The sequence below is a fragment of the Bicyclus anynana genome, chromosome 1, assembly GCF_947172395.1.
Source record: "Bicyclus anynana chromosome 1, ilBicAnyn1.1, whole genome shotgun sequence".
Lineage (NCBI taxonomy): Eukaryota > Metazoa > Arthropoda > Insecta > Lepidoptera > Nymphalidae > Bicyclus > Bicyclus anynana.
In genome coordinates, this window is record NC_069083.1 from 10,157,706 (window position 1) to 10,178,538 (window position 20,833).

The following is a 20,833-nucleotide window of genomic DNA, read 5'->3' on the forward strand; positions in this document are numbered from 1 at the left end:
ATACAGAAGGCTCAAAAAGGTTAGAACCCAAAGCATTATTTTATTACCAGTTTTTAAAATAAAAAGAATCACAGAGTAGAAAAAACAGCGATTTCTGTTTTCTTTTTGACTTGTACGTTTAACCCTGTGGTTAGTTAAATTTATTAATCCAAAAAAACTATGATTATCGTTAAAAATCACATTAATTTAATTAATTGTGTCAATTCGTTATAAAGATTGCTACGAGTTATAAGCAATATTTTATGTTTTTTTAATATATTTTAGGTGAAGTGGGGTTATTTCAATCATGGGGAAAGGAAATAATATGATTCCTAATGGTCATTTCCATAAAGATTGGCAAAGGTTTGTAAAGACATGGTTTAATCAACCGGCGAGGAAACACCGTAGAAGGCAAAATAGAATCAAGAAAGCCAAAGCAATTGCTCCTCGCCCTGTCGCTGGACCTCTCCGTCCGGTAGTTCGTTGCCCCACTGTCCGCTATCACACTAAAGTTCGTGCCGGGCGCGGTTTCACTCTACGGGAAATCAGGGTATGTTTTATTGTGGAATGTTATTTAGATGAATGTTGACCTTTACCCATCTGTTTACTGGATGAAAAGTGTTTTTATCAAATATAGTACGTTTTTTACTATAATATGAGTAGGTTGCCTAAAAATTTCCTGGATTATTATTAATATTGAATAATAATAGGTCAGGTCCTAAATATAATTAGTTACCTACTAGGAGATACAAATCAGAAATGTACTAGTAAGTGTGTTGGAATTTATTTAACATTCATTACAATAATTTATAAAAGCAGAGGTGGAAAGAAGAGCAAATATATCATGGAAAAAGTTCTGGGCTCATAAAGAAATTTTCAAGGGAAATTACACTGTTAACTTAAAAAGGGTTGTAATAGAGACAACTATTCTACCTTGCCTAACCTACGCCTGCCAAACATGGGTCTACAACACAAGTTCGAGGGGCCCATTATTAACTAGTACATAAATTAATTATTTAGATAAATATATAGATTAGTTAGAATAGTTTTAAGATATTGTTAAGTACTATCTAAATGGGAAAAATAAAGCTTATTATTATACAATTATTTATTTCAGGCTTCTGGATTAAATCCTGCTTTTGCAAGAACAATTGGTATTGCTGTGGATCCACGAAGGCGTAACAAATCTGTAGAATCTCTGCAGATAAATGTTCAGAGATTAAAGGAATACCGTGCAAGACTCATTCTTTTCCCTAAGGGCAAGAAGGTAGATTTTTTGATTGATTTGATGCTTTCGATAACATAAATTGGTGAATGTTGAATGTTAGAAACTTTGTTTGCAACATAACTTGTATGTTGTGTTATGCCAGCCTGCTCCTTACAAATTGTAGAAGTGCATATTACCAATTTATGTTTTGATGATTTGCTATTTAACTGATCATTGTTTTTAAACATGAAGTAATTGTATCTAGATTTTTATATAATAGTAATGTCTAGAAATTTTATCAAATAACTTTATTTTAATAGTATCTTCTTAAGCACACAAAATTTCTTTAAAAGATAATAGTTATTCATCATATTATTCTTTTAGGTCCTGAAAGGAGAAGCTACTGAAGAGGAGCGTAAAGTTGCTACACAGCTTCGTAGTCCACTTATGCCAGTACAGCAACCTGCACCTAAATCTGTTGCTCGTGTTATTACTGATGAAGAAAAAGACTTCAAAGCCTACCAATATCTCAGAGGGGTAAATTTATACTTAATATACAAATTAATTATGTGTTTTGTTAAATTAAGTTCTCAATTTCTAATAAGTTCAATTGCCTTGTCAGGCAAAGTGCTTCTAAGAGCATGTTATGCTCTATTATTAGCATCTGATAGTGATATACAGATCAAACAGTCACCCTAAGCCTGCTAAACCACATTGGAGCATTGTGGTTGGTTCTGTATCACAGCTACTTTGATGATTTTTGTGGCAATTTTTGTGCATATTTTGGCACTGCGTGTAGACAAAGCACTAAGTATGATTTACCTAGAAACTGAATGAAATGACTTCCAATTTATATTAGTTATATCCGACAATGACCTCTATAAAATTAGTATCTATATATATATATATATATATATATATATATATATATATATATAAACAAACTGCTGTTCGTTAAGTCACTCTAAAACTTTATCTTATCTTGGTCTTGAAATTTCTATTTCCCATACAAAGAGTCATGGGGTAGTGGTAGAGTAGTGTAGAGTAGGGAAAGGGAAGAAGTGCACATAAAGCAAAAGCGAAAGTCAAAGCGAAGCTTTAACCGGGTCAGCTAGTAGGAGTATAGATTTGGTAATTGATTTATGAATATATTCATTCAATCGCCATTCACAGCTGGTATATCAATATATAAATAAGTATGTCCAAATCACTATTTGGACGTACTTATTTATATATTGGCTTTGGAAAGTTCAATTGATACGGGGAGTAAGTTCTAATGTCAAATTTATTTCTATCCAAATTGATTCAGTGGTTTGGCCACAAAATAGTAACAGACAAACTTACATTCACATTTATATTAGTATAAAGAAAGCCACATTATTTGTGAGTAAATGAATAAAGAAATGTAGTAAGAAAGAATTTTCAAAATCGGTTTAGTAGATCTAGAGTTTACCATACAATTTCACAGATAAAACTCTTATGCAGTTCTTTTATCTCATTTATGTATATTCCATTACAGGCACGTTCAATCGCTAAACTTGTTGGCATCCGAGCCAAGAGGCTGAAGGATGCTGCAGAGAACCCTGATGATGTTACTAAAGCACCATCAGCCAAGGAACCTAAAGCTAAGAAGTGAATAGACCAATAAACTTGTCTTAAAAAAAATATTACCATTTTTTATTTTCAACTATCTATTGCATCATACTTTTGTGTATCTCAGTGGAGACAGTTATTGTAAAAAAACTGGATTTGAATTTTTTTTCAAGATGGTGGAAAATGTATATGGGAAATCTTGGTCAAGTATTTGAAGCTATGCTTCTTTATGCTATCACCACATCATATTCAATTTTTTTTTCTCATTCCTTTGTCTATCTCTAGACCGTAATCCGATCAAATGTTTGCTGAATATGTAATTTCTGGCTCTGCACATCCACTGATGTAATGTCCCTCCAGGAATGAGTATATATTACTATATTATTTTCAACTATCTATTGCATCATACTTTTGTGTATCTCAGTGGAGACAGTTATTGTAAAAAAACTGGATTTGAATTTTTTTTCAAGATGGTGGAAAATGTATATGGGAAATCTTGGTCAAGTATTTGAAGCTATGCTTCTTTATGCTATCACCACATCATATTCAATTTTTTTTTCTCATTCCTTTGTCTATCTCTAGACCGTAATCCGATCAAATGACTGCTGAATATGTAATTTCTGGCTCTGCACATCCACTGATGTAATGTCCCTCCAGGAATGAGTATATCTATACTAATATTATAAAGAGGTAAAGTTTGTAAGTTTGTCACATTTTTTAAATGGGGTAATCTTCGGAACTACTGGTCCGATTTTAAAAATTCTTTCACCAGTAGAATGCTGCATTATCGGGGAGTGCTATAGGCTATATTTTATATTAGTATCATATATATTAGCCGAGTTATCACAGTTTTCGTCATACAGGTCGGACTAAAAATCCTCTTAAACAGACTTATTCGCATGCGCTGCCTTAACTATTGTGTAAAATTGAAATTAATGTATGGAGGCTTTATGTATCTTTAAAAGTTCTACAAAAAAGTCCGCGACACCATATATCTATCTTCTATATATTAGCAGATATAGTACCTTTTGTGTTTTAAAAATTATTAATTTTATATACTTAGGTTTACGTCATTATTTATACAACTAAACTTTAATCCTTATTAAAATAAATTATTTAATAATCACAAGGATATTATGGAGATAAGATTTGCCCTTTACAGTATGTTAATTACTTAAATAGTTTCGGAGATAATACAAAAACTTCTGAAAGACGCAGAAATTCCGCCATATGACGCCCGGCGCTTTCATTTACGTAGTTCCCGTTCCCGTGTGAATATGGGGATCAAACATAGCCTATGACACTCGCAAATAACGTAGCTTTCTATTGGTAAAACAATTTTCCGAATCGGAACAGTAGATCCAGAGATTACCTCCTATAACCACACGAACTTTACCTCTTTATATTATTAGCATAGAAGTCTCTATTTCTCTTGGTCATACTATCACTCTCGAGGGACTGGACCGATTTTGCTAAGGGTAGGAGTAAGATAGAGAATTTGACGGCCGCGTGGTGCAGGGGGTTGAGACCCTGCTTTCTGCATCCACGGCCGTGGGTTCGATTCCCACAACTGGAAAATATTTGTGTGATGAGCATGGGTGTTTTCCAGTGTCTGTGTGTATTTATACATTATATAAGTATTTATATGTAGTATATGATTGTATAATAATATTATAATATCAACTATCTTAGCACCCATAACACAAGCTACTCTGTATGCTTACTTTGGGGCTAGATAGTGATGTGTATTGTTTAAGTATATTTATTATTATTATTTATTTATTTAGTGTAGGGGTAGGGTAGGTTTAGGGCCGGGTTTAGGGTAGTGGTAGGGTAGGGTAGAGGTAGGGTAATGGTAGGGTAGAGGTACGGGTAGGATAGGGAAGTGGTAGGGTAGGGGAAGGATAGGCGTGAGATAGGGGTACGGGTGGGATAGTGGTTGGAAAGGGATAGGGTAGGGGTAGGATGGGGGTAGGGTGTAGGTAAGGTAGGGGTAGGGTAGGGGTAGGTTTGGGGTAGGGTAGGGGTAGGGTGGGGGTAGGGGTAGGGGTAGGGGTAGGGTAGATGTAGGGGTTGGGTAGGTTAGGGTTGGGGTAGTGGTAGGGTGGGGGTAGGGTAGGGGTAGTAGTAAAGTTGACATAGAAATTTAAGCGGACGAAGTCGCGGGCGTCCGCTATTATTACTATACTATATTAGTCAGTTGTGCCCTTTTCAGGTGCAATTTGCAGTCCCTGACATCCAACAATTTGACAGCCAGGTTGTTTTTATGGCGCTCAAGCCTCTGTAGGCCTCTAGACAGTGAACTGTCTAATTCCTCCATAACAGGTGCAATGTTAAGATATATGTTTCTGAAGTCCCGACAAAACATGGTGCATTGCATATTACTTATAATACATTGTTTTGGAAGCGCTGAAGTATTTCAATGTTTGAGTGGCTAGCAGAGCCCGACTTGGACATAGTAAATCCATACTGGTTTGATAACAAATTTATATATCAGCAGCTTGTTTTCCAGGCTTAGTGTGGATTTTCTGCCAATCAACCATACAGTTCTCGGAATTTCCTGTTTGCCTGATCTCGTTTAGCCTTAATGTGATCTCCGTCAATCTTCTATCCAGGTGAACACCTAAGTATTTACAGTTGTTTGGTGGGGTAAGGTAATCTCGTTTCACAGGTGGACAATCTGCCTTTTTTAACGTAAATGTTTGTAGCTTGATTTAGTTGCACTAGCTTTGATTCTCCACTTTTTGAGCCAGGAACCAGTTTTATTTAGGTGTTCTTGTAGATTTAGAGAAGCTAGTTGGGATCTACATTGCGCGTTAGCTGAGCAGTATCATCGGCATATGTCGCTGTCATCACTTCGTATAAAGGACGCTGTATAGATAGTATATAGGACGGGGCCCAGCGCAGACCCCTGTGTTACTCCAGCTTCAATTTTGTAGATAAGTGGTCATCACATTTGACTTGGAATATACGTTCGAATAGATATAATTTTATGAGCATATATACCTCTCGGTTAATTTGTATTCCAAAATGATATAGTACTATGTGGATTAACTGGACTTATACAAAATCTAGACAACCACACTGTTGCGCCGTCTTAAGAGCAGGCAACCTATATATGTGTTTTCAGTTCTGTTTGGTATATTCTTTTACCTAATGAACGATTTTTTTAAATTTCAAAGACGGAAGTTGACCAATAATTTTCAGATGAAGATAGATATAGATAGGTTAGTATTATTTATAAACAACGTATTATGAACCATATTACAACAAAGTTAACAACTTCACTGTCCAATGAGTCACATATGACTCATGAGGACCTTTTGAAATAAGTTCAGGAGTCATATACGAGTCATTTGTTGGTGCAACTTGGGGCTGTATTTTTGTTGTGAACGTGGCATATTGTACCAATAATAAATACGTGAACTTATAGCAAAAAACCTTAAATTTAATGAAGTGAAAAAAAAATTCGTAATTTATTATTTTTTTTAATTGAGGGCAATAATAATCATGATGAGTATTCGTAAAGGATAAGATTTTGTATTTGAATGAAATAAAACAAAAGTAAAAGACATTAAAAAGGTTTTTTTAGCGTAAAGACTAAATAATCAAACGTGTTTTTCATTGTAGCAATCTAAACAAAATGGTTTTTTGCATGCTTTGCACTCTGTGCGCACTTGTTTGGCTTTACGAGCTAATTGCTCTTGACTTTATAGTTTGGCATAGCTACCGGAGCATCTCTTTCGAACTAATATATTTTTTACAATATTACGCGGCATTTCTTGAAGACTGTGATTAGAAGAAAGAGAGGAACTTGAAGATCCGGAAGTCAGAGAGAGCGAACGTCTTTGGGGCACATTAGATTCTGTAGTTGTCGCTGCTGGCCCGAGGAAATATCGAACTAATTGTTCTTGGACTTGCAAAACAGACAATTTCTGATGTTCTGACGCCAACTCATTGTGAATGCACCTAGAATTTATACCGGCAACTTGAAATAGAATATCAACGGCTATTTTTTTGCACTAGTAATGTGTGCACTCGTGACTCACTGGACGTGGGAGAGAAAATATTTTATTCCACGCCCATGAGTCATAATGAGTCAAAAAAATCAAAATAGTAAAATAAATTGAAAACAATTATTATTTGTATGAATTATTGTTTTTTAAGGCAATGTGAATATTCTTTAGGCAATGTGAATATTCTTTAATCTAACGGAACAAGAAAAATGCTGGATGTGGGCAGTCGAAATTTTTTTTGTATGGGGACAGTGAAGTTGTTAAGTCGTTCTATGTTCTTTACAACACCGCGCAGATAACCTAAAGCACGCGCTCTAAAGGCTAAATAAAAATGAAACAATTTATTTAATTTTGATTTTAGCATAATATAATTTTTATCTAAAGTCGAATAATTGCATAAGGTCTTAAATATAACTACTAAAAAGAAATAGTATGTACTATTTTAGTGAACTTATAACACATTACACTTTATAACAAAATGGAAATCTTAGGCAGATGAAATGGTTTCAGAATTTATTACTTTCTCATTCTTCTCCTTGTCTTCTACTTTAGTATTTCCTTCTTCTCCATCGCCAATCTTTGATTTCTTGTCACTTTTACGAAACTTGTCATATCTGTAACAATAGTAGATTGTTATACAAGGGGCTAAAAAGGCCCATTATATACCAGGTATGTTTAGGCCTAAATAGAAACCGAGTTTATAATGGGTTTAGCCCCACGTGTTACACTCTGTTTTTCACTACGATTGCGAAAAAATAAAATAGTTGAGTGCAATATTCAATTATTTATTTTAATTGAAAATTAAATGTACAAAGTCTACAATTTTGGATATTAAGGGAGATGCTTTTACCCAGTAACATAATTTCCGACTACTGTGAAGATGATTAATGCGTATGTAAGGTAAACGTGGTAGATAATAGTTTAAAAAACTCCATTCGTAAGTGAATCCATTCGTTGTTGTTTTCTCCACTTATTAAATTTTTCGTAGGTAAGTATTTAAGTAAATGCATCTCGACTTTGATGGTAACAGATTGAAAATTTCATCCATCTCCAAATTAGGATCACGATTCTTACTAGTTGAAGACAACAATAACAAATATTGTTGAAAAATATGTAAGTTACGGTAACAAATTTACAATGAATTTCTGAAAAAACAGTGTGTATTATTCACGCCAATTGTTTTTTTAAATCTCGCTTTTTAATTTTACTTTTTCACATGAGAAAAAGGCAAAGGTATTACACCGTAAAGGATGTTCCATGACTTTAAATCCCGCTCTATTCGCAACTCAATAAAAATTAAATGAAAATTGAACGCATTCCACAGACAAGAACGCTGCATTTCATTCCAATTTTTAACATAAATTGGCTAGTACTCGTAACCGACAAGAATTAAAAAAACAAAATTACTTTAGCCTTTAGAGGCTGAAATGCTTGTTTAGCTGTTCGTTTATTTTACCCCGCTGTGGAGTGGTAATATGACAGTGTTTTTGAGCAAGAGTAGTGAAAAATGTATTTATTTCAGTTTGATTTGCAAGATAATGTTGACGACCGTGTCAAGTTGCAATTGATACATATTTTTAACCGACTACAAAAAAAAGAGAAGGTTCTCAGTTCGACGCGTATGTTTTTTTATGTTTGTTACCGCATAACTTCGTCACTGCTTAACCAATGTTAAAAATTATTTTTTGTTTGAAAGAGTAAAATTCCAGATTGGAAAATTAATTGCTAGGACACACTAAAACAGAAATGAAATCATTTTAACAAAAAAACTAACAAACTTCAAAATCGCAAAAGTAAACCAAAAAGCGAAAAATAACACAGTTATGCATTAACTAAATCCGATTAAATCATAAACTTTTGGGATTTAAAGACTTTTAAGTTCTTTCCAGTGGTTCTTACAGAAACTGCTTTAATTAATACGTCACTCATCACTGGCTTGGCAACGCCTTCAAAGTGATCAGAAGGTGGTAGCACATACAATGTTATTTTTCGCCTTTTAGTTTATTTTTGTGATTTTCAAGTCTGTTTAATTTTTTTGTTAAAAAGATTTTGATACATAATTGCAATAATTTACCTGCCAAGATCTTCTTCATCATCACTAGCTTCATTGCCTTGTGGGTCTACTTCGCGGAGTAGTTCCCCTATGTCTTTGTCCACATCAGCCCAGAGTTTATCTTCACTGCCTAAGAATACAAACAAATCATTATTTTTTGATTCTGTAGCCACTTTTAAGTCTCAGGTTACGTTAGCAATATATTGGTTTACACCTAAGACAAATTATTTAGGGACCTGCCTCGCTAGATGTTACCCCTCTGTCAAAGTATAAGATCAATTGGTCTAACGAGTTTATAATAAACAGTTGCTTAATCGATGTTTCATTATTGTAATCATTTATGTTTTACAAAAGTTACCTAAAAATCCCAGTTTGTGTAGTTGAGAGACATAAAAAAAAGTCAACAACCAAAAGATGAAGTTGCGTTTCATTAGTAAGTATGTATTTCTGTCCTTATTATATCAAATTTGTAATAAAGGCAATATAATATGAAGAATAGATTCTTTTGCCGGAACAGCAAAACATTGATCAGGTAATGGAATATTCTGTGTACCGAGTTTATGCGATGTGTTTGTCAATCTTTGTAAAATTACACATGTGTATATTGCAAATGAAATTTTGTGTGTACTGTAGTAGTAAGGACACAAAATATACTTATTAGTTTAAGTAAGTTAAAGTATTTTCGATTTTATTCGACTCAATTTAAAACCGTCCCAGTTTTGTAAGGGTGCTATGTAGATGTTATTATTATGATTTGTCTATACTACAGGATATCTTTATGGCACAGCTAGCTCCAGCCGCTGCCAACCACGACGAAACATACGGTCCGGCAGTCGCTTTTTAAATCCATGATGTGTCATACACTTTTCATACATTAAAACTTCCTCTTGAATCACTTGTATCTAATGGAAAACTACATTAAAGCGAAAACGACTTTTTATTATATGTAATGAAGTTGTATAATTTGGTGTGTACGTTAAGCATGCCAATAAAGTAGTAAAATAAAAACTTGAAAAACATATTTTTTTGGTTACTGGTGATGAATTTTCATCATCAACATATCGTTGGATAGGATATTTGTATAATATTGTAAGCATGTTAGCATAGTAAAAAAAAACAGCATTTTGCATAATATCATAAAGCAACACGAAACTTTCATAGGAATGTTTCTTGTTCTAAACTAAGTATTATTAAATCTAGTTCCAAAAGATTGTAACAGTAGTATTATTGATTTGTGGTCTATAAATGCCACACAGAGTGGCACTTTGTTCTCTTTATATTTTTCAAGTATTTGCTCTGCCGTATGAATGTGATCCATAGTGGAAAACCCTTTACGGAAACCAGCTTGTTCTTTTGGTTGTTTGGAATCTATATGGGTGTTAATTTGGTTAAGGAGTTTGGTTATTGATTAATAGTAAAGGAACAGTTGTTATAATATGAAAAGAATAAAGAATGTTATAACCTGACACAGACACTTCAGCACCATTTTCCAAATGTTTCTTCTCACCTGATGATTCAGCTTTCTCAACTTTTACTTTACTTTCAGTATTTTCATCTCCAGCAGCTTCTTTCTCCTCTTCTTCTAAAATAAAACAAAGAAGCAAAATTTTATTAATTAATTTTGAAGATTAATTAATTTATCTTAATTAATATTTACAAAGATTTACGGTTTTTCATGAAATCGTTTGCATGTTACATACAATAGAGAAGTGTACCAAATGTAATCGTAGATTGTGCTAGCCAAAAAGGTCTAGGTTCTTCTAGTTCACTAAGAACAGAAGCTACAAACGCACATGACGTTTATGTACGTGGTACAAAAACATCTATATCACATTGGAGCTATATACCTCCGTGCTGCCCGTCTCGGCGCGCGGCAAGTACACGCGCAGAGCTCGTACCTTTCTGCTGGTGCAGCTGGCGGTGGATGCGCTCGGCGTGGCGGCGCAGCGTGCGCGTGTCGCGGTGCTGCACGTAGCGGCCCAGGTGCCCGCGCAGCCGGCAGTGGCGGCGCAGCGCCTCCGCCTCCTCCGTGCTGCCCGTCTCGGCGCGCGGCAAGTACACGCGGCACAGCTCGCACCACCACACCTGTTCGCATCATAGATTAGTAAATTAATCATTTTAGACTACAGATGATCAACAGAATGTTGGACGGTAAAAGAGTAACAGGAGTTTCTTGCCGGTTCTTCTCAGCAGATCCTGCCTTCCGAACCGGTGTTAGAATCTTTACAAATAGTCAACTGATGTTTCAAAAGTGCCTGTAAACTGAGCCTACTTGAAATAAATAAATTTTGAAAACAAACTACAAAGCTCATGTTCGTGTTGGTGCATAAGTGAGGCATACCTCCATCTTTTTAATGTGCTCGCTTCCAATGTTGATCTCCACTTTTGGTTTCTTTGGAGCAGCTTCTTCTTTCTTTTCACCACAAGAGTCATCATCTTCAACCTCTGTGTATGATTTAATATTATACATATAATTATGTCAACGTCGCTAACTAAAAAAATATATAAACTATAAAAGAACCAGAAACACATTAATAATGAATTGCACTTTACTCATCACCATTTCTATTACTTTATAATATGAAAAACTATTGTTGATTTTTTGACGACCGTAGCGCAGTGGTATGCGCGGTGGATTTACAAGACGGAGGTCCTGGGTTCGATTCCCGGCTAGAGGTTTTCTTGATTGGCCCAGGTCTGGCTGCTGGAAGGCTTCGGCCGTGGCTAGTTACCACCAGCAAAGGCGTATCGCCAAGCGATTTAGCATTCCGCTACGATGTCGTGTAGAAACCGAAAGGGGTGTGGACTGCATCATCACTTACCATCAGGTTAGATTCTAAATTTACAGATAAACAAATTAAAATTGAACAACAAGTCTTGTAAATGTCAGCACTCACCATCGACATCGCCCACGGAGTCCAGCGTCATGAAGTTATCCAAGTCCACGTCCATGCCCTCGTCACCACTGGCGTCGGCTTCAGCCTTCGGACTGGCGCGACGAGCACTGCGGTGAGCCTTCTTCTAAAAATATATATGCATGTAGATTAACAATTCACCTAGTTACATTTCTAGAGCGATTGAAAAATTAACAAAATTTAGTCTGTATGATTAAAAAGTGGATGCACAATCAGTGACCCAAAAACGTCCCCACTCAATGAGTGCCAAAAACAACTTCTTGGCACTCAATTCAAGTAGTCACATTTGTAGGTTGAATTTGCTCTGAATTTCGGATTTTAATTGAATATTGGACTATATTTAAAGGCCTTTGGTTATTATTTTCGTTACCAATATTTCTAAAACTGTCAAAGCAAAATTGGCAACTGAAATTTTCTACATGATTGTGCGTCCTTTTGTTATAAGAATACATTGTTTCAAAATATAAGTTTTAATTGCAGGACCTAGCAGAAGTCTTAACTGTAAGCATAGCATGCAATCAATGACATATCTCATAAATATAAATAGACAAAATGTCAACCAATGGAGGCTGAGTTGTCCCAACCCCATCTCTTTTGTGCCAACATAAGGCAACAAAAGAGACAGCGATATTTCCGGTTACGCGCTAAAGGTGGACATTTGTATATTTATCTTGATAACATTTATGTAATTTGTTCGAATGTTAAGGTAGCTTTCCGTTCTTAGCGACCTCGACTGGGTCGCACGACCTACTGCTTAGTATGAATTTATATGGAGCACTAAACAAAGGCGGTCGCGCGCTACTGTCGGGTTTTGTTTAAAGTTTCATATAAATTCATACTAGGCAGTGGGTCGTGCGACCTTGTCGCGGTCGCCAAGATCGGAATGCTACCTTTAGGCGCACAAGCGATCTTTCGCCCGAGCCGATTGAGATTTTCTTAATTGGTCCAGGTTTGACTGGTGGGAGGCTTCGGCCGCGGTTAGTTACCATCCTACCGACAAAGACGTAACGCCAAGCGATTTAGCGTTCCGGTACGATGTCGTGTAGAAACTAAAAGGGGTGTGGATTTTCATCCTCCTCCTAACATTAGCCCGCTTCCATCTTAGATTGCATCATTACTTACCATCAGATGAAATTGTAGTAAAGGGCTAATTTGTAAAGAATAAAAAGAAGGCGAAGGCGTCACCAATGACACGTAGGTTTGGTACACACCTTCAGGTGCTCAATGGAGCAGATGTGGTGCTCGTAGATCATGGGCGAGCGGAAGGTGATGCGGCAGATGCGGCAGAAGGGCATGAGGAAGCGCTTCATGGCGCGGTGCGTGTCCGTCAGGTTGTGCGCGTGGCGCGTGGTGCGGTGGTTGAGGCGGCACACCAGGCAGAAGGTGGTGCGCGCCGCCAGCTCCGCACCCGCCGCCGTCTCCAGCTCGCGCTGCGCCCCGCGCTGGGCGATGCGCATGCGCAGCAGCTGCGCCTTGTGCCGCCGCGCCACGCCGCTCATGGCCGTGCGGTGCTTGCCCGACAGCAAGTGCTTCGCGTAGATCTGTGCCAATCGTCATCATCAACCCATATTCGGCTCACAGCTGAGCTCAAGTCTCCTCTCAGAATGAGAGGGGTTAGGCCAATAGTCCACCACTGTGGCCTAATGCGGTTTGGCAGACTTCACACACGCATATAATTAAGAAAATTCTCAGGTATGAAGGTTTCTTCACAATATTTTTTATTCACCGGTTGAAAAACAGAAAGTTGGAGGTGTATGCCCTGAACTGGATTAAATCCAAATCAGCTCCATACATATAGGCCATCGGGGTTGTTAAACTCAAGTGCAACAAATGAACCAAGTTATGTACCGTTTATACTCTATTTATATCAAACTAGTGGATCCAGTCAAGCTTCGTTTTATACACTACCATACCCCTACACTAAATATGTGCCGTTTTCTGGTTCTAGCTACTTCCCCACTAATTTTCAGCCATTCTTTAGTTGAGCGGCGACTACGCAACTTTTTTATAATATGTAACAAACAAACAATCAAATCTTTCCTCTTTATATTTATATAATATTAGTTTAGGTGATATAAATATTGAAATTCTAAATTTACTATGTAGGGCATTCAGAATTAAGACGCGCGCATTATAAATTAATGTGTGGGTATAAATAATTTTAAATATTTTAGTTTTATAAGTGATCCAGATATGCATGACAAATTGATCTTTGGGAAGTCTAAAGGTTGGAAATAATTTCTCAAAGAAATGAAACACTACTAACAGAGAATGTGGGACATTTCTCTTTGCAATGTACACAGGAGAGATGCACGTAAGGCGAGGAGCGCGGCGGCGCCGTGTCCGACGCGACGTCGGGCTCCTTGTCGGTGTCGTCTCCGCCCTCGCCTCCCTCGCCCTCCGACGCCTCCGCCTCAGCCTGCACCAAATTCATAATCACTTTTACAAATATTATACACAAAACTCATTGATCTCCTATTAAAAAGTGAATGCACAATCAGCGACCAAAAGTCGACAGCGACCAAACACAACTTCTTGCCACTCAATACAATTAGTCGCATTTGCAAATTCAACCTTAAACTCAATCTTAAGGTTGAATTTACTCTGAATTTCGCATTTTATTGAATATTGGACTATATTTAAAGACCTTTAGGTATAATTTTCTTTATCAATAATTCTAAAACTGTCAAAGCAAAATTAGCTAGTTTTTAAGTGAAATTTTCTACATGATTGTGTCCTTTTATTATTAGAGGTCAATGACAAAACTGCAAAAACAATTCAAAGCTAAGAGCTAGTGAAAGGGGCGACTATGTTGTTTAACGAGTGAGAAAACATCATAATAAAACAGTTTAGTGTTTGTCAAAATTATTAGTTATTAATTAGTTTGACGTTTATTTCTATAACATCTAGTAATAGAAATAAACGTCAAACTAAAAAATTAAAAAAAAAAAAAATTTAAAAATCATTTATATTGTCCATTTTGTGACATCACAATGTTACTAGATGTTATAGAAATAAACATCAAACTAATTAAGTTTTCTATGAAATCCATAACTTTTATTAATTAATATCAATATATTTCAGCCCTTATCCTGATAATATATCCCGAGATATTTTCAAAGGCAGAAAGACTAAAATTAATAATAATGGCTGTGATAGGTATATTTTTTTCTTTCAATCATTAATGGCCCTTATAAGTCTTTTGCAAATAATTACTAACGTGAGCCTATTTACCTTTTCATTATGTTTTTCATGTCAATGAAAAAAGATACCTAATTCTAAAAACACTTTACCAAGACTGAGCATGACTATTGCATGTTCGCGTATGTTTAAGCAACAAACTTAAGAGTAATTTTTGAGCCAGAGAAGTAAAAATAAATTTTGACAAATATTTTAGTGACATGACCTCAACAGCTTTCTTCAATACATTATTTTTTTAAAGCAACTTCAATAAAGATGTATATGCATCATAGCAAAATGAAATTGAAAACTTCCTAAACTGTGTAAAACATTCAATACGCTACTGTAACATACCTTGGGAGACTTGATTTTAGCTTCTTTCTTATCTTCCACTACTTCTTCCTTCTCATCTGCTTCCCAGTCCTCTTCTGTTGAAGAGGCATCTTCATCTTCATCTTTTGACTTTATAGAGCTAATATAGAACCAAAATGTTAACAACATATTCTATGCAGGTTATTAATTTAATGTCATAAAATTTACATAAATACAACATTTTATTACAAAATAATATTTTGAACTTTAATCCTTTCTGGATAATATCATAAAAAGATGGTAATTATTATTTTTATTAAAACTGTTGAAATGTAGATGTTTTTCTTGGTTTCATGTTCTTTTAGGATTTCTAAGATGGAAATTTTAATAATATAATTTATAAATCCTTTCTCTATTTAAAAGATCTTACTAATTTATACATCTAACTATATCTGTATTCCCAATATATAAGTACACATCTTGTGTAACAGGTTTGAGTTGCAACTGGCTATGGCTATGCTGACATTTCTTTATTATACTAACTTCAAAACATATTTTATATACTGTTTAGTACTTTTCAAGTACTTTGTGTCTTTACAGATTTTCTTTCCAGCATTATCTCTGTAAAAGATCTAATATAACCTTCATAATCTTTCAATTTTTCTAGTAAATCATCAACACATGAAAAACTTCTTAAGTTTCCTTCCTCATAGTCTCATTACAGCCTTGCGGTGACATGTTCAAGGTACGAAAAATAAACAACACATTTGATTGTATTACCTTCTCCCTTTTATGAGTGGTCTAAATGCTCGGGTGTATCCTAGCGAGCGCTCTCCGTATCGGCGCGAGGAGAAGGTGCCGCGCGAGCGGATGGCGCCGCGGTAGGACGAGCGCGAGCGCAGCGTGCGGCCGCGGAACGAGCGACGCGGCGCGCGCGGCCGCACCGACATGCGCGGCGGCTCTCGCGGCGGGCCCATGCCACTCGGCTTGCGGTAGCTCTCTCGAGCCGGCGAGCGCCTTCTGTCCTCGCTGGCGAAGGACCGTCTCTCGCTCCCGTAACTGTCCTGTCTACTGCTATACGAACCACCGTAATGCCCGCCGCCATCGTGACTACGTCTGTCACTCGATGAGCCCTGTACACAACTCTTTTTTGATCTTTTGGTGCATCTTATGATGCATGTGGGAAAAATATATGTTAATTCAAAAGAAACGGACAATTCTTTCTTCTTTCTTTCAATCTCTAACCGCTTGGGGATTTGACGTCGTTTGTCTTTAATGCTTTTTTTAAATACCAGCAATTGATATTACTGCTGTATGATTGAACTTGTTTCACAGTTCCAACAGACTGACATAAGAAGACTGATTTCTATTATTATTGATTTGGTTCATAATAAGTTTTTAATTCAGGACAAACCAATTAGTGACATTCATCCATTGGGTCATTGACATGAGACACCTTCATTATGTAGGATGGAACTTACAATGGCTCATTTGTTTAAAAATATGTACCTTCTGAACACAGCTTTGTCACATACAGAAAATTTGTAAGAAGTGATTTTATACTTTGTCTAGTAGTTTTCAGAAGTAAAAATTCAACAAAGTTCAATAATCTACATAATCACATTTATAATTAATATAATTTGGACATTATTCCTTGTATTGTGGCCCTCTTATTTTATTACAAACCAGACTATCTCTAATTGTGTGTACACATAATTTTTATAAGTAGTAGTTGAAGTGTTTTCATGATGTAAAATTAAAATTTAATCATGCAATACTTCTTACATCACATCACCTGCTTTTCATGTTTTCTCTCTCTACATAATTCTCAAGAGATCTCTCTGTAATATAGTATTCCATGATTTTTGGTACATTCTGAGTTTACATACTTACAAAAAATACTTTTCTTCTGTTTAAACTGTATAGATTATGTTTCCCATGTTTTAATAGTAACTAACCTCCATTCTCATCCTTTTGCGTTCTGGAGATCCTGATCTACCATAGTCCCGATTTGAATAACTAGTAGATTCCTGAAAGGTCAATACATCAACAGACTTTGTAAGTTTTTCAACATTACTAATTTTTCTGTTAACTTAAGGAAACTCATAATATTTTTCTACTAATTTGGACTTTGCATTTCTCTAACAAATCCAATTCCATTGCATATGATATATTTTTTGTGAATTGCAACTGCACAACACTTGTGATTGTAAGTTGTTTATATTATGTATGAGTATTCCAATTTGTAAGCTCATCTATAATTAACAATTTTTATTTTACATGTAGATAGTGCAGTATAGTGCAGTTTGCCAAGGACCAGACTCATCTCTTACATATAGCTGATCTCATATGAAGACATTATCAAATACAGTCATCTCCTCTAGTACATGTACCCTTATCTGCAATTCTCAATTTCTCATCTCATTAGTTTCTCTTTTAGATGTATATCTAAGCAAAATATCTACTATAAAATGAAATCTAATGTATATATACAGTGTAAACTCCATTTAACACTCAAGTTTACGTTCAACTCCCAAGTACATAATATTTTTTTATTTCTCAAAAAACAACTCAAATAAAGGTGATATTTGCTTTAAATTTAATATCTAGCATGTTTGTCCCGGCTGCTGGCATCATGTTGTATAGATTTTACACTGCATTGCATGTCATATCATTAAGTATGCTAAAGCTATGCTTACCATAGAATACTTAATGCAAGATTTTTTGGAGATGCAATAAACAATAAATAGAAGGGCTACAAAAAAATTACGATATTTTTACATTACCATTCTATAAGGCTTTTTGTAAGAATCATCCATTCTGTCGCGACTTGAATATCGATTGATACTGCTGCTGTTGTATCTAGAGTCATTGTTGTAGGACGAGTAGCCGCCGCCCCGGCCGCCGCGTCCGCCGTCGTACCCGCCGCGGTTGCTGCCGCGATACGAGCCCCGGTAGTTGCTACGCCCACTGTAGCTACCCCGCCCACCATAGCCCCGACCGCGGGATGACATCTACATACAAATTATGATTAACAGACTATCATAACCCCACTGCTCAAGCACCTTCTCCTGCTGTAGGTATTTGGAATTTGAACCAAAGTTTGAAAGTTTCAGTACAGGTTAGCTGGCTTTTGTTTTGATCCAGTAAGAATGTTACTGATCGGTACTGACCAACGGCCCAACGTGCTCTGCTCATTACGAGGTATGGGTGTGTGTGATACTACCGTCTACCAGTTCTTGGACGTACAGTACAACTAGAGATTTTGTAAAACCAGAGGTGAATTAGTTCTTGAAAAAGTTTCGGACAAAGTCTGAGATTATTGATTTTTCATTATTTTGCTCTATAAATGTGCCACTGTCATTAATAAATAGAGGTTATATTCAGGTAGATACTTAATAGTATATGCATCACGATAATCAACCTACTTAGTGGAAGTGTTAGAAACTGCAACTACAGTTTCTGTTTTTTGGGAAGCTTTAGCTTCTAAAAGAATTGGATTGCAAACCCAAGCCGGCAGAAACATCAATATGGCTGCCTGCCGTCGGTCATCGATTTAAGATACCACGTAGTACTAAGAAAAAGATTCGTAGAACGAATAATTAATAGAATAAACTACTTAATACTTACAATTTTTTGTTAAGCACAAAATATTCACAAAATTCACACGCACGATCACAATTTATTTTATAACGACGGTCGACGACCCTCGCGAACACGAACACGACGAAAGTAAAATGGCGGCCGCCAGCGCCAGCGCCACCTTCATTTGTCGTCTGTGAGCGCCAGCGCCTTCATTTGTCGTCTGTCTGTGGCCAGGCCAGCGCCACCCACAGATCACTATAGTCCACAACTTTAGGTTTTTTACACAACAATAATACTACTCAAAAAGGTTCTTTTAAGCGACACTTTTCGTTTCGATTCACATACATTTTATTTTTAATAATAAGCTTTACGGCTCTGGGTTCTAGCCCTTTTGAGTCCGGATTCACATACAACAAATTAATTATCACGGACCAATTATAGAAAGACCTGCCCCGCAAGACGTTACCTCTCTGTCAAACAACCAACGATCTAACGCGTTATCGATTGTATCGATGTTTCATTGTTGTAATCGTTTTCGTCGTCTAAAAAGCTCCCTAATAATGCCGGTTTGTGTAGTAAGTCAGTCAGTCAATGGCATGAAAAACGGTCAACAACTTCTAATTCACTAAAAGATGACGTGACCTTTAATTTGAAAATATTTCTATTTTATTTTTGTTATTCTTTACATGGTAGCCCTTGATTTCAGTTTCACTCAGTAACTGATGTTCAGTCAGTAACTGATGATGCAATCTAAGATCGAAGCGGGCTAACTTGTTAGGAGGAGGATGAAAATCCACACCCCTTTCAGTTTCTACACGACATCGTACCGGAACGCTAAATCGTTTGTCGGTACGCCTACGCAGTCGAAGCCTTCTACCAGCCAGACCTGAACCAATTAAGAAAACCTCAATCGGCCCAGCCGGGAATCCAACCCAGGACCTCCGTCTTGTAAATCCACCGCGCATACCACTGCGCCACGGAGGTCGTCAAAAACATAATTATAATTAATAATAAATTAAAACAATATATAAAAGAAAAATCGATTCTATTATTCTAACGAACGAACGAACAGCAAAACATTGATCCATTAATTGAATATTCTGTGTACAGATTATAATTATTATTTATTCTTGTTAAATTTTTTCGATGTGTGAGTTTACCTCGTCCCCCTCTAATAACGACAGACAATTTTGTTTCTGCATTTGGGTGCGATGCATTTCCATGTCTAATTCCTCTATGTTAATTAAATAGAGTTTGCAGAAATACAACACAAACGACATAAAAAGAACCTTAAATACCCCAAGCAGACATGAGTCACAAACCATTTTGAAAAACAAAGATTGAGTTTTATGGGTATTAATATGCATTTATAAAATTAAATAAGAGCTTTAATTATATAAATCGTATTATCGTATTATCATATCAAAAGAAGAAAGAAGTTGTAATTCAAATGATGTTTTCTTTTATTATAATGTGAATAAAATATTTTCATTTATTGCAGAATTACCTTAAACTATGATTAATTTTTTGATTTTGTATTAAGTGAAAGAAGATTTGAGATTTGACAGTTCACACTTCACAGCACAGAACACTACTTTATTTTTTGTCTGTGACTAATACTCCTACTTCACAGTATTTGTTAACTAAATCCAGTTTGTTGTGCGTATTTTCTTCCCTTATATTTTTTGTTATTTCGTTTTGTTCTCGTTTCGTTGTTATTGTTTATTATTGTTATTTGTTGTTCGTTTACTGTTTTTAATTTTAATTAGTTTAGTACGAAATTAAATTAGCACTTTAAATCTTAATATTTTACAAATAGAGGCCTAAATTGAAAAGTAGTGTCTTAACAAACTCATCAAATTCTACATAAAAACGTATATCTAACAATAACCCACACTACGAGAAAACGAGTAAAAACTACTTGTCAAGTTTTTAATTTACGCCTATAATCGCGTACATAATTTTCATAGTCAAGCTACAGTTTTCTATTAGT

General features: G+C 35.9%; 2 protein-coding genes across 4 annotated transcripts; one reads left to right on the plus strand and one right to left on the minus strand.

Moving 5' to 3' along the window:
- On the plus strand, nt 1-2,853 carry LOC112046892 (60S ribosomal protein L13). The gene is made up of 5 exons (XM_024083731.2): nt 1-129; nt 265-529; nt 1,097-1,246; nt 1,571-1,723; nt 2,706-2,853. Exons 2-5 carry the CDS (start codon nt 287-289, stop codon nt 2,820-2,822), a joined length of 663 nt encoding a protein of 220 aa, XP_023939499.1. The 5' UTR covers nt 1-129; nt 265-286; the 3' UTR covers nt 2,823-2,853.
- A 4,282-nt stretch (nt 2,854-7,135) lies between these two features.
- LOC112046874 (zinc finger protein on ecdysone puffs) lies at nt 7,136-19,074 on the minus strand. Of its 3 annotated transcripts, none has more exons than XM_024083701.2 (13): nt 18,886-19,074; nt 18,042-18,269; nt 17,214-17,285; nt 16,036-16,388; nt 15,298-15,415; nt 14,030-14,182; nt 12,975-13,304; nt 11,746-11,869; nt 11,190-11,293; nt 10,747-10,933; nt 10,356-10,430; nt 8,870-8,978; nt 7,136-7,409 (listed from the first exon to the last, which is right to left on the minus strand). In XM_024083701.2, the coding sequence occupies exons 2-13, from the start codon at nt 18,267-18,269 to the stop codon at nt 7,283-7,285; spliced, it is 1,980 nt and encodes a 659-aa protein (XP_023939469.1). In that variant the 5' UTR covers nt 18,886-19,074; the 3' UTR covers nt 7,136-7,282. The 3 variants fall into 3 exon arrangements, with proteins under 3 accessions (XP_023939469.1, XP_023939468.1, XP_023939467.1); XM_024083700.2 differs by having other exon boundaries at nt 10,311-10,430; nt 11,746-11,866; nt 18,886-19,071; XM_024083699.2 differs by having other exon boundaries at nt 10,311-10,430; nt 18,886-19,071.
- Nucleotides 19,075-20,833: the final 1,759 nt, after the last annotated feature.